The sequence below is a fragment of the Falco cherrug genome, chromosome 2, assembly GCF_023634085.1.
Source record: "Falco cherrug isolate bFalChe1 chromosome 2, bFalChe1.pri, whole genome shotgun sequence".
Taxonomy (NCBI): domain Eukaryota; kingdom Metazoa; phylum Chordata; class Aves; order Falconiformes; family Falconidae; genus Falco; species Falco cherrug.
Window position 1 is genome coordinate 59,541,660 of NC_073698.1, and position 12,468 is coordinate 59,554,127.

At 38.3% G+C, this 12,468-nt stretch overlaps 2 protein-coding genes across 5 annotated transcripts in view; one reads left to right on the forward strand and one right to left on the reverse strand.

The window, feature by feature from the left end:
* TPP2 (tripeptidyl peptidase 2) overlaps nt 1-1,452 on the forward strand; it is a 54,855-nt gene extending 53,403 nt beyond the window's left edge. For both annotated transcript variants that reach the window (XM_055701899.1, XM_055701900.1), the window contains one exon: nt 541-1,452. In XM_055701899.1, the coding sequence (XP_055557874.1) occupies nt 541-630 (90 nt within the window). In that variant the 3' untranslated portion in view covers nt 631-1,452. The remainder of the gene's footprint in view (nt 1-540) is intronic.
* A 127-nt stretch (nt 1,453-1,579) lies between these two features.
* Nucleotides 1,580-9,612, reverse strand: METTL21C (methyltransferase 21C, AARS1 lysine). 3 transcript variants are annotated; one of them, XM_055701904.1, is made up of 6 exons: nt 8,937-9,612; nt 6,003-6,131; nt 5,415-5,575; nt 4,130-4,272; nt 2,494-2,611; nt 1,580-2,224 (listed from the first exon to the last, which is right to left on the reverse strand). In XM_055701904.1, exons 3-6 carry the CDS (start codon nt 5,563-5,565, stop codon nt 1,830-1,832), a joined length of 807 nt encoding a protein of 268 aa, XP_055557879.1. In that variant the 5' UTR covers nt 5,566-5,575; nt 6,003-6,131; nt 8,937-9,612; the 3' UTR covers nt 1,580-1,829. The 3 variants fall into 3 exon arrangements, with proteins under 3 accessions (XP_055557879.1, XP_055557877.1, XP_055557878.1); XM_055701902.1 differs by lacking the exon at nt 6,003-6,131; XM_055701903.1 differs by lacking the exon at nt 8,937-9,612 and having other exon boundaries at nt 6,003-6,141.
* Between the last annotated feature and the right edge of the window lie 2,856 nt (nt 9,613-12,468).

The window sequence follows — 12,468 nt, forward strand, 5'->3', positions numbered from 1 at the left end:
ATAAAAAAAGTCTTCTTGAATTTTTGATACTTTAGAGCTCACTAAACTTAACATTTTAACTTGACCCAGATTTTTGTAGCTTGGCCTCCTTTTTTAGTAGTGACTTGTTCTTTCTTTTTCTACAATAGCTAGTTTGTGAGTAACTCATTTTTAGCAGATTTACTTTCTGGAACTTAGTTTGGCACATAAAGAAAGTAGAGACAACTTAGCCAAAGATTTTCTGCATATTTAAAATCCCATTATGTTGCTGTTTAACCACTGTTGGTTTTACTGTTATTAATGGGAATTAATGTAACTCCTGGGACAGAATTTTAGTGCATTGAGTTGAAAGACTGTAGATCATGTAGGATGATTTTCTTTTTCCTCTTTCAGGAAGGACAAAGTAACTCAAAGATCACTAGTTCTCCGATCTGTTATCTTTCTGATAGTAGACATCTTTAAGATGTTGATATCAATGCAGTGTTTGTTGGAAGGATTTAGATCTTAAAAAGGGTAAGACCCTAGAGATTCTTTTTAAAAATGTTCACTTTTTCTCTTCAGCTAATGAAGTTACTTGGATGGACTCATTGTGCAACTTTCACTGAAAATTGGCTTCCTGTCATGTATCCACCTGATTACTGTGTATTCTAGAAAACCAACGATTGTAAACTTGTAAGTGATTTTATATGGGGCAGGATATGAAAAATTTCAGTTGACTTTTTATTGGAACGCATGTTTTCATTACTGAATGTTGATTATTAAATTGTTTGTATTTATCAGTAAAGGCACTTCAGTACAGCTTAATACCTGTTAACCTGACTTGTCATCAGGGAGTTTCCTTATTGTGCATCCCATTGCTGGCAATGGATGTGCCAGAACTGCCAACACCAAGGATTTGGAATTAGGCTGAACAGGCTTACTGCATGCATGTTAGGTTCTTAATGATTACTTTTAACTGCAAACCTGTAAAAGCTCTGTATTTTTTACAGTAAAACAAATTTTAACATGTTTGATCTTCATTTCAATTGTATGAAGGCCTTAAAGCTACTTCAGGAGTAGCAAAAATTTTATTTATTAGATTAAAGCAATGGAACATCATTACCTGTATTGTTTGCAAGAGTTTACATTTAATTTTTTTTAAGAAAAATTCAACCTCTCAAATTGTAACAATGTGTAGCTCGGAATTGCTGATGCATAGGTGCTCTCCTAAAACTTCATTTTGGAGTGATTCCAGGCAAACTCAAAAATCCATGTGAAGTTGAGTATCAGGACAGGCTGATACATGTATAAAAGTGCCAGACAGTTAAATCTTGGTCAGGTATTGTAAAGCTATACATATATGTTTAATACTGTTAAAAATGTAAACCACAGCAGAATAAATGTGCAAAGTTGAAGATCAAAAAACACCATGTGCACTGTGATACTTTAAAATATTATTTTATAATTAATAAAAACAAATAATGAAGCTAAAAATTGTATTGGTTTCTGAAAGAGTACATAAATGAAGCTTGCTTGGAAAAAAAAAAAGGCAAAACACCACCTTACAAACAACAGAAGTTCAGTGCAGCACAGAAGATCAATGCTTTCTGTTAAAGCCTTTTTACTAACTATTGCTACTAACATTGTTCCTTAAGCGGAGTGATACTAGTCTGTTTGAACAGGTCATGTGTGTCAGCCAGGGACAAACTGCTGTATGATATCTTGTCAATTTTTTCATAACTTGTAATGAAAAACTTGGATACAACTGCAACTTTTACAAACATAAATGCACAGAAGGTGCATGGTAATGCTGCAAAGCATTCCAAACTGGAAGGTGCTGCCACTAAATCAAAAAGTAGTAGTTTTTCTCTTTAATTCTCTCTTACTGTGGCTTTAAGGAGCTTGACATTTGATTCTGGAAATTCTGCTAGAATGGTTGTGTTAAATATACTGCAAATTTTTTCCAAAAACTCATAGTCTGTACTGAATCTGAATTTATTTGCCCATAGTAATACTGTTCCTGGCTTACAAAAATACACCATTGTTGCTAGCAGGGGGTCCAAAGCAGTATGATGGTATACAACATCACTTGCCAGTAGGAAATCATAATGGTAAGTTGATGCAGGAAAGTCTTCATTGAGGCCTTCTCCCCATACCAGTTTTCTTACTTCAGGTTTGTGCATATTCATGTTTTGTGTATTTCTTGAAATATTATATGAGAGATTTTCAAGAACTTCAGGCAAATCAGTAGCTGTAACGTAAGCTCCTAAATAAAACACAAATTTGTTTTGATTCATAGATATGTAGTTGAACATAGTTGTATATAAAAAAACTTTATCTACATGCCCAGCTTCCCCCTCACCAATAACTAGTGTAGTTACTTTATTAATAAAACCGTATTTTACAATAATTTTCATTTTAAAAAAGCAGTGACAAACAAAATACTTGAGCTGTTGCTTCATTGCCTTAAAGTGACAGCAGCAGATCTGTATCATCTTTTACAAGAAATCCAAAAGGAAATACAACTTGACTAACCTAAGATACAGGCCACAATGGAAACCAAGCCTGTTCCAGCGCCAATTTCCAAAACTTTTTTGTCTTTGAGGTTGAATTGTTCTTGATTTGATTCCAGATATTGAGATAAAGCCAGTGCCTAAAATGGTTAACACATATTCATAAGGCAGAAACAAGGTAAGTTCCACAGAAATTCATCAGGTTTTTGTTATGCAGAGTTGGGATTTTTTTTATACAATGAAAAACACAGAAGGCTGTGACATAAAAATGTAATAAGGAAAGAATTATTATGTGTTCTGGTTTTATATATGAAAAAAAATTCAAACAGCTTATTTTTAGTTTTAGGTTTATGGGATATGTATTTGCTGCACACTGCTGTATACTCTTAGTCCTCTGACAGCCCGTGGTAGGCAGTGTTTAAATGTGAACCATACAGTCAGAACAGCAAACGAGGTTTAGCAATATGTAAAAAGTGATGTTCTGGTTTATAATCATGAATGTTATGGTTTGTTATCACTAGCATGAAGCAGGTTGAGGCTTCAGCAGAGGTTTTTCAAGAACAGATTTTTATTTTTTTGGTTAAAATTCTTCTTTTTATGCAAAGGAAATATTAAAAAAATTGTTATTTACCAACTCAACACTTGTCTCTTGATACTAGTATAAACTTTAAAAAAACAAACAAACAAAAAAACCCCCCAAAAAACCCCCACAAAACAGCAGCATAATATGGAAATATTGTTTACCAGATCTTTGTAAACATCTTATCAATGGAATATAAATCGGCTGTTCGTGAGCAAAATGAACTGATGCCAAAGAAACTAACTGCCCTTTTGCTTCTCTTCAGATTTGTTACTGTTTTTAACTCTTGTGCTTTTCATAATTTAATGCTGGCTACCTGCTCTGGGAAGGCTGACAGCTAATGAATCACCGGTCCAATTTGTCCAACCTCTTGATTTTCTTGGAAAGTTTTGCAGTCTGCATTCTGACACCTGATTAACGTGAAAAGTGATGATCTGACATTTCAAAATAAGATACCGTTTCACCCATCCAGATGCTTTCTTTTGCTCTATTGTTTTGAAAATGTCTGCCTCTTTCTGTGAGCTTTTTCAATAAATGTGGATCTGAAAATTTTGAAATCCCAATTTTCACATCTTTATCAGTTGACCCTCTCTTCCCTCAAAGCCAGTTTTCTCAGTCCACTTAAAACTGTTTTTAAGAGCAGGGAGAAACAAAGACTGAAGAACTGTTTGCAAGTACGGTTTTCCATACAGCAATGGAACTTTCCCAGCCTGCTCTTTAAAAGAAGCATATTTAACTGTTCTTTTATTTATTTATTGTTTACTTCCCAGCAGTGACTGACTTGAAACATGGAAGAAGCTGGACACTTCTTCCTGAGTTCCCTTTCTTAATTTTTTTTCAGTATTTGCATGCAATTTACAAACATTTCAGGGCCACAGTGCTTTTGGGGTGAACTGGCAAATTAGGACAAGGCAGAGCTTTCTGCTAAAGTACTTCACAACTTTGTTCTGCATAGGGAAAATTCTGACTTCTGCTGCCAGAAGTGTCATCTAAGAAAAGCTTCCTTAGTATTTGTGTGCCACTGTCATTGTTTACTCTTTTTGTTGTGTCAGTTTTCTGGGTACTGTCATGTACTTACCCCCGGCCATACCACGGCTCCAAAGTGTTCTATGGACTCCTGAATGACGATCTGGTGGCCAACATACGTGTAGTGCTCTTTATCAAAGTAGTGTGAAACTCTAGGAACCCAGTTCTGTAGTATTTTAAGAATTACTGGTGAATCTGTGGAAGAAATGATAAAATTTTTATTTTTATATGCAGTTTGTTAAAGCGTAAAAAGTATTTTGCAAAAATAGTATGTAGGCACATGGACTAGAAAAGTTGTCAGGCTACTGGCCTTGATACCAGTTGCTGTCCAGAAGCGGAACGGTCGGGCTGGCCAGGGAGCAAAAGGAGCAATGGTAATTTCCTGCCATTCTGGGTGTGTGTGTGGGCAATTTACAGAGATAAATGAGCCTTTTAGACAAATCTGCTCATTCACATATATAACTCTGCTAATAACAGCTAGAAGACTTTCAGGACCGAGTTCACTTGTATTTTGGGATATGCTGTAGTTCATACTATGACGTGGTATGCCACGTATAGGGGCTTTGTTTTCATTTGGGGGGCCAACAGATCTAGAACATTAAACTTTTTACATAGGAAGGATGTAGGATTTGCCTCTTACATTGAAGAAAACCTAGCTGCTCTTAGTGGTTATTTTTTAACTGTTCTTCCACAAAAGCAGGGTTGTAAGATACTCTTCAAGTATATGTTGATGTGAAAGGTGCAGTTCAGCAAGTCAGTGTTACAGTTGTGCTAGCATGGCTCATCGTAGCAAATAGGCTTGTAAATGAGGTATTTTGGGAGAGCACTGCTGAACTGCTCCATCTGGCCTCACTGAAAACAAGGACACTGTTCTGAATGACTGTCCTGTTGTTGGAAGCCTGTTAGCAGGATTGCATAGATGATACAAAATTAACTTTAGCTGCAAAGAAAAATTTTGCTTCAGCTTGCATAGGTTTTCATTGATGCTTGCCTGGAGTCCTTGGTAGGTGTTTGAGCATTTTGGCCAGTTCCAATTTGTAATACCACAGCTTCAAAAGTGTCAGTCCAATTAATGCATATTATAATCATATCTCTGATTGCAATTGAAAAATAATTAAGTGTCTCGTAAAATCCAGAGAGCTTTTTAGACATACATCTTAATTATGCAGCTAGTCTTTTTTGTAGATTTAGTCTGATAATAAATACAAACATAAGGGGAAATGGTGGGATAAAATAGAGATGAAAAGTGACATGATGACATCTACTGTTTGAAGACTGAGACAAAGGGAAGTATGAAATGCTAGCATGCCATAGCAGTTGCAGTATTTGAATTAAACCTGAGTTGGATTCTGCTGTTGATGATGCACACTTTGAGCTGCAAGTGCAGTTTTCGGAGTCATACTGCTCTTCACAGTTTTCTTCCTCAGTCTGGCAGTCCATTACTTCTTGAATTTTGTTGGGGAATGGTGGCTGCTGTGCAGAGATCATGGCAAAAGAGCTGAAAAGGAAGAGGGAAAACAATGCCGAAGCTTGAGGGCACTCTGTATGAGATACAACTGGAAGAAGACAGTGAGTAGTTTGGGTGGGCTTGAGTTCTGGGTGGTTTGTTTGGTTTTTTTTTCTTCAATGACTGGTTGAACCGATAGGAAGCCATGATGAGAGGTGACATCCCCACTCCACTGGAAGTTGCTGTGAGCACTTTCTGGTAATGCAGTAATGCCATCAGAGTTTTTATTTTATCATGTTTATCATATTTATTATTGCATTTATTTTATCACTTATGCAAAACCTTATGTCACTGACTGGATGCCACTGATCAGTCTGAAAAGTGAGCTACTTGCATGGTACCTCATATCAACTGAAGCAACAGCTGGGAAAGATGAACTGTCTTTTCATAACTAAGACCTTTTATCTGTGTAATTTACTGTTTTCCAAAGAAGTCAGGACTTGGCCTTCCTGCGATAAGAACTGGTTAATGTGCTGCAGTCAGTGTTCTTGGTTTTGTTTCCTTCTGTACAGTTGCCTTCTCTTCTCTGCCTTTTCCTGCAGAAGAGCTAATTGAATTACATGAAATGTAGTGAATTTCAGAGTATGCAGACTGCAGTCAGGAAATAATTGCAGTGAGAAGTTTGTATCGGTAAGATTTTTTTGAGAAATATATTCAGGTGCAAATGTAAAGAATCTGTCAGAACCGGTGATGGCTACAGCCAGAGAACACTTACTTGAAGACGCAGTCTTCTGAACGTTTCATGTTTAAACATGCAAAGCACACCATTTTCAAATCTGGGGGGTTGTCTGGATTTTTGGTAAGGCTCTTGTAGTACGAAATTTGTGCTATTTAAGTGAAAAGCCAGTCCTGAAATTACAAAACAGGAGGAAACTTTGCCTTGTCCAGTATTCTCGTGTAAGAATCAGAAGGGCTTGTTTAATGAGTAAACTGTTCAGTTTGTCATTCTGGGTAGAAAGTGGTCCTTTGGTATTTGTTTTTTCCCTTGCTTAGACAAGTTCTTACTGCAACTGGTCAAAATTTCAGCTGGCTATGGGTAGCAGTGAATACCAGAAAACAGCTTGGAAACATGCATAGTAAATCTGTATTTACTTGCAGTAAATACAGTTGTGTCTCTGATTGTGATACATATATCCAGTTATCACTCATTCAGTACAGACTGAATTCTAAATTCAATTAGACATGTGATATTACTTTTTCAAATTAAAAAGTTATGCTTTTTCCTATTTAGTCCTTTGAGCTCCTCTAAAACAGGAGTCTGCTTAAATATTTACAAAGACACTTCGCTCTTTTTATGAAATCCCTTCTTAAAATGACCAGTGGGTCTGAAAAACACCTAGAAATTACACTGATACTGTGGTGAGGCTGATGTGGTCCTTAAGTCCATCCCTTGCCTGAGCTGTTCAGATGGTAAGTTGCGGGGATAAAGATTGTGCACTCTGCACTTGTATGTCACACAACTCACTGGGTTCTGTTTTACAGCTTGGGCTTCTAGATGCTAGAATAATACAAATATTTTTTCATACGTGTAGCTTTTGCTGAACAGAAGGGGGTTTGTGTGTGTGTGTGTATCCTACTGCCATAACTATTAGATTATATATTTCATAAAATGGAGTTAAAAGTAAAGCTTTTTTTTAATCTGCAAACTACAGGAGAATGTAGTCTTACAATTTATATTAGCATCTTGGCACTAGTGATGCACAGCTTTGTTTTATCATTGTAAATGACAAACTGTACCTGAAGACTACAAGCACAAGTGAGTATTGACTAAGCTATTTGCAAACAGGTAGTGTCTTCATTGTTCTATACCAGGGGTCCTCAAACTACGGCCCGCAGGCTGGATACGGCCCCCCAGGGTCCTCAATCCGGCCCCCGGTATTTACAGACCCCCCCCAACACATGCACCCCGCCGGGGTTGGGGGTGAAACCAAGCAGCCGCAGATGACTGCCTGCCACTGCATCCGCGCGCTGGCCCCCTGGTTAAAAAGTTTGAGGACCCCTGGTCTATACCCTATGTGTAATATGGTCAAGTTGCTGCTGTGCTTCTGGAATTGTAAAAACTGACATTTCTTACTACTATTATGTTTTTCTGATCCATATTTTACTGAAAATGATGCATCTCTAAATGAATTTTGATTTAAGAATATTGCAACCGAAATATGTTCCCTTAGAAAATGTTGGCCCTTTCTGAATGGTAACAGCTAATTTCTTTCCAGAATGATCCTGATGGGAAATAATCACCTAAATTCAGAGCTTTCCAAAGTTTTTAAACAATTTTTGACTCCATTAATAATCTTAAACTGGTATGAACAAAAAAACCTTAGAAAAATCACATTTGATTTCTTCAGAACCTAAGGAAGAAAGAATAATTTACAAAATTGTGTCTACTTGACAATGCCATGTAAAATTAACAAGGTAATTAAACACTGAATGACAAATTGTAAGATGAAGATAAATCTTAAGGTAACAGCTTATCCCCTGTAAGAATAAATTTTGCGCCTTTTGAACTTCCGAAATCCATTGCTTGGAAAGAATTTTTCAAATCTAGCTACCTGGCCAAGAAAAAAAGTAGGTTAGCGAGCAGGACTGTGTCACTGGGTCTTCCGTTGTAAACACAGCTCTGAATGTTTCTCTCACCTCTGCACATTTACACAGCCCAGTCTGTTTTAGTCTGAATTATTTGGCCAAAAGCCAATTCTGGTTGCTCAGTGGGAAACTCGATTGCAGTGTATTCTTTGTGAGATAGGGCTTAGCCCATACACTCATACCGTACACAAGCATCTGTGTTTCTTAGAGCTTATGCAATTTTCTCTTGTTGTCATGCACAAAATAAAATTAAAAAAGAGTACTCTAAATTCTAGGAAATACAGTGAGGTTCCTAGTACTGACACTTCCTTTAGTAAACCTATATATTTGAATCAACAAAGTAAATGTATCCAAATATTGAAAACCGGCAATGATAGCCACTCTTGGCGAAACAGCAGAGGTTAGGTAAGCTGGATTTCGTTGGTTAACATGACCTGAAATACAAGAATTCTGACAAACATATTTCTGTTGTTAGTTAGCGGAGAACACAAAGGCATGTCAGACAAGGTTAGCTGTACAGCTGTGTGGGTACCTGCTGTGACAGAGGGCACTGGAAGTTTCCTGTGGGCGGATGCATGCTCCAGAGGTTTTTATACAGGCATGCACCTGGAAGGAATAACTCTGCTCTGACCAGTCGGCTTGCAGGTTATTTAGAGTAACATTACCAGGCAGTGCTCGAAGAACTTACTATGTTACACTAAACTGTTCCACATTTGGAGTACAAAATGAAAATGCTCTTAGGCTTTGAAGCCCCAAGTGTACCAACCTTCAGAAATAAAATCTTTGCTTCCTCCATCCTCTTGTTCTGTTTTTGCAGATTAAGTGTTCCCCATGTTCGCCTTACTGTCTGCAGTGCTGGCCCAAACAAGCAACTTACCTTGGGCAAACTAGCGCATAAATAACATGTGTGACTGCTTGGCAGTAGCTCAGACACAGAGAAAAGTGCATCCAGCTCCTGCTGCCAGGAAAAGGTCAAGTCTTGCTTGCTTCGCTGAGTGTCTGGTTGTGGAAGCTCTGGGTACCCTCCCCTGCCCGAGTCACGGACAGCATGGGGAACTGACAGTCCTGAGGAAATAACAGCTCCCCCATTATCTTTAGTGCAGGTCATAACCACAGGGAACATCATATCTGCTGAGAGTGTGGACACAAAAACACGCTTTCATCAGAAAATCTTGCAGTTGCTTGTTTTAAAACATACGGATATTATAGATGTGTATACATATAAATATGTATTCCTTACACATTTCAAGAATTTTAGAGTTTTATATGCATTTACCACTTTGCTGCCCTTCTGTCTTCCCCTTCTTCTTGGAAAAGATTCTGTAGAAACAGATTCAACTATAGAGGGTCAAAAAATTTAAAAGGAACTTCGAAAGTCGTAAAGCTAGAAAACCACCCCTGGCTAAATAGTAAACAACTATTGCTGGCAAAAGAAATAAGCTGGGGGCAATGTAGATTTATTTTTTATTATTTTTTTTTTACTCTATGGACGTTTTCATCTTTGGATGAACAGCTTTTGAATTTAGGTATTGTACTCTTGAAGCGTGGCAAAGGGAAAAAATGAGTCTTTTCCATCACTGCGGCTGTGTGTTTCACACGTCAGCCGCTGTGTGTCTCTAGTACTCACACAAGTATAAAAAACACTTGGCTGCTCATTCAAATGTGCACCGTTTCTTTCCTCCTCGGAAATTCAATAATACTTTTTTTTTTAAATATGTATTTGGGATCTGGTATTAAGACATTAACTGTGTTGATAGCATAAATGCTGCGTTTCACAGACCTGCCTGACATTACAAGTAGTGCAAGTGAGCGTTCCCAAGCTACGTCAGTAGCTGTTATTAGAAAGAAAAAGGCAGATGCACTGCTGTTGGAATGACCACCATACCTTTTTTAAAGATGTGGTCTTTTTAGCAGGCACGTTCTTGCTGTCACGTTTATTATATTTGTCACTGGGGGTGAACGTAGCTCAGACTGGTGCTGCTCTTAAAGTTCCATCCCAAGCTTTGGCAAGGGGGTTGATGCTGAACATGAATAGTTTATTTTTTAAATCAAATCACGGGAACTGGTTTACTCTATATCGTGTCTCTTGTGTGAACAACTAAAAAGGATGGCAACTGTAAGGACAGTGTTACAGCTTATTTACAAATCATGTAGGCACGGCTTCGCTTCTCGTAAGTGATACAGGAGTCAACACTGATACTCTGCAATGTAGCTGTTGACATATATTTACTATACAATTTCTATAAATGCTTCCTGTGCCACAGTCTATCTCCAAGCGTCTCTTGTTTAACACTGAAAATGAATGTTGTCTGGAGGTGTAGCCCTAATGGGGTTAAAACTTCTCCAGACTTCTGTGAACGGGCAGGCAAAGGGGAGTAGAGCACCTCAGGTTTATGTATAAAAGGGCGATTTTCAGTTACAAACTCAACATCCAGTTCCACAAAGCTCTGAATTACTTGGTTGGCTTTTCTGTTTCTGTAAGCTCTTGTGGGAATTTTGCCACTAGACCGTTTGTGGAAGACAAAACACAACAGGCTGCCAAATGTGACCAAGTAAATCAAACTTCAAATATTTTTAGAATGTATTTGTTTTTAATATGAGTTGTGTGGCTTGTGTTTTGGGGTTTTTAAAGTCTGGTTATGTGAAACCTAATTGATGCTGTGAGTCTTTTTCCTTTTTAGTGCTATCAAACTACCAGGAAAGCTGGGAAGAGTATTCTTCCTAGTTCTGCCTGTCACTGCACTCAGTAGTAGTATCCTCGTCAGTGTACAGGCAGAGCAGACCTGTGTTCCTATTACTGGCTTATAAATTAGTGATTTAAATTTAAAACAAATTTTAAAGTTCCTGTGCTGTTAATAGCAAGTTCAGTGTAAACTGATGAAAAATTGTTAAAACCTTAATGAAAAGATTGTGAGAAATAAGTATGAAAATGTTACCGTCTTCTCTGAACCCATCAGGAGCATGAAGCCTGCCAGATCTGTGCCAGAAGAAGGGAGAGTTACACCAGAAGAGATAAAAGGTATTATTTTCAATGATATTAATAGTCACAAATTGCCAGGCCGGATGGTCATTACCCAGAACTCTGTGGGTGAAATTACCAGCTCTGAGCCAGAGCGTGGTGCCTGCTGCTGAAAGCAGGCTTGATACCGGAGCACCGGCAATCGTGCAAATGCGAGGTGTGTTTCTAAGGGGGTCTCGCAGGTGGGCTAGTAAGTCTGACATCTGCGCTACTTAAACCAAGGGGAACGGTAGTGTTGGTATTAGCTGATAAATAAGGCATAGCATAGGAGAGGAAGAAAGTTTGTATGTTTTTTTTGAAAGTGTCCACAAGCATGCAGTTCAGGATCCTTCAGTTAATAGAGCATACGTGGAGTTCCACAAGCTTTTGGTAAGGTCGCTCATTAAAGATGCTTACAGGAATTAAGCTTTGCTGGGATAAGAAGGGGGAGTAATCATTTGTCTTAATATTTTGTTAACAGCAAGGACACGTTAAATGGTCAGGTTTACCATGTCCTGTGGGGAGCTGTGCTGCTGAGTGTATTCCTGAAAGCCAACAGGACGTGAAAATAGTGTGGTGACAATAATGTAGAATTATTCAAGATAGTGAAAACAAACATAAGCTAGAGAGTTCCAGAAGGATCTCTGACATGTTATGAGAGGTGATAATGTGATAAATGAAATTCGGTGTTGACAAGTATAACATAATACACAGGGACAACCCCTTGACTCAGTACCACCTAGGAAAGAGATCTTAATGGCACCAGAGACAGCTATATAAAAAGCTTCGCAAACCATATCAGTAATCAAAAACCTAAAGGAACTGTTGTGTTTTTACAAGGAGAAGAAAACAAAACAAAACAAAACAGGAAAGTTGCTTATCCACTCTAGGAATCCAGAGTTTGTCTTAATGTTCAGTGTGTGACTCAAGTCTGAAACATTCAGGGTCTTGTAGCTCCTGCAGGATTTGCTGGAGGTCCCAGGTGGCCTGGTGAATGACTGATGAAGAATGGCAGACTCACAGTTCTAGAGCAGATTCTCCTCATCCTGATTGCTGGAGGCATCTGCTGAACTTTTCTGGATGTGGAAAGCATGTTTGCATTCTCCGCATTACAGGGACTTCTTAACTGCTGTCAGCAGCCAGCTAAATGTCCACAGCATAGTGTTGACAGGGCCTGTGCTGTTTGCTTGCAAGGTAAAATTTGTTCCAGGTTAGCATCTTCAGCGTTTGGAGTGTTTGGCCTTCCCTTCCCTCCCCTTGCCCCCTGCCCATTCCTTGTATCTGTGGGATGGATCCCCAG

What these genes read in the sequence shown, in the direction of transcription:
- METTL21C (XM_055701902.1), bottom strand. Translation starts at nt 5,565, where the DNA reads ATGATCTCTGCACAGCAGCCACCATTCCCCAACAAAATTCAAGAAGTA. An exon ending in AACAGCAGAATCCAACTCAG is followed by an intron (nt 4,273 to 5,414) that starts GTTTAATTCAAA and finishes TTTCTTCCACAG; the next exon opens with ATTCACCAGTAATTCTTAAA. An exon ending in CATTGTGGCCTGTATCTTAG is followed by an intron (nt 2,225 to 2,493) that starts GTTAGTCAAGTT and finishes TGTTTTATTTAG; the next exon opens with GAGCTTACGTTACAGCTACT.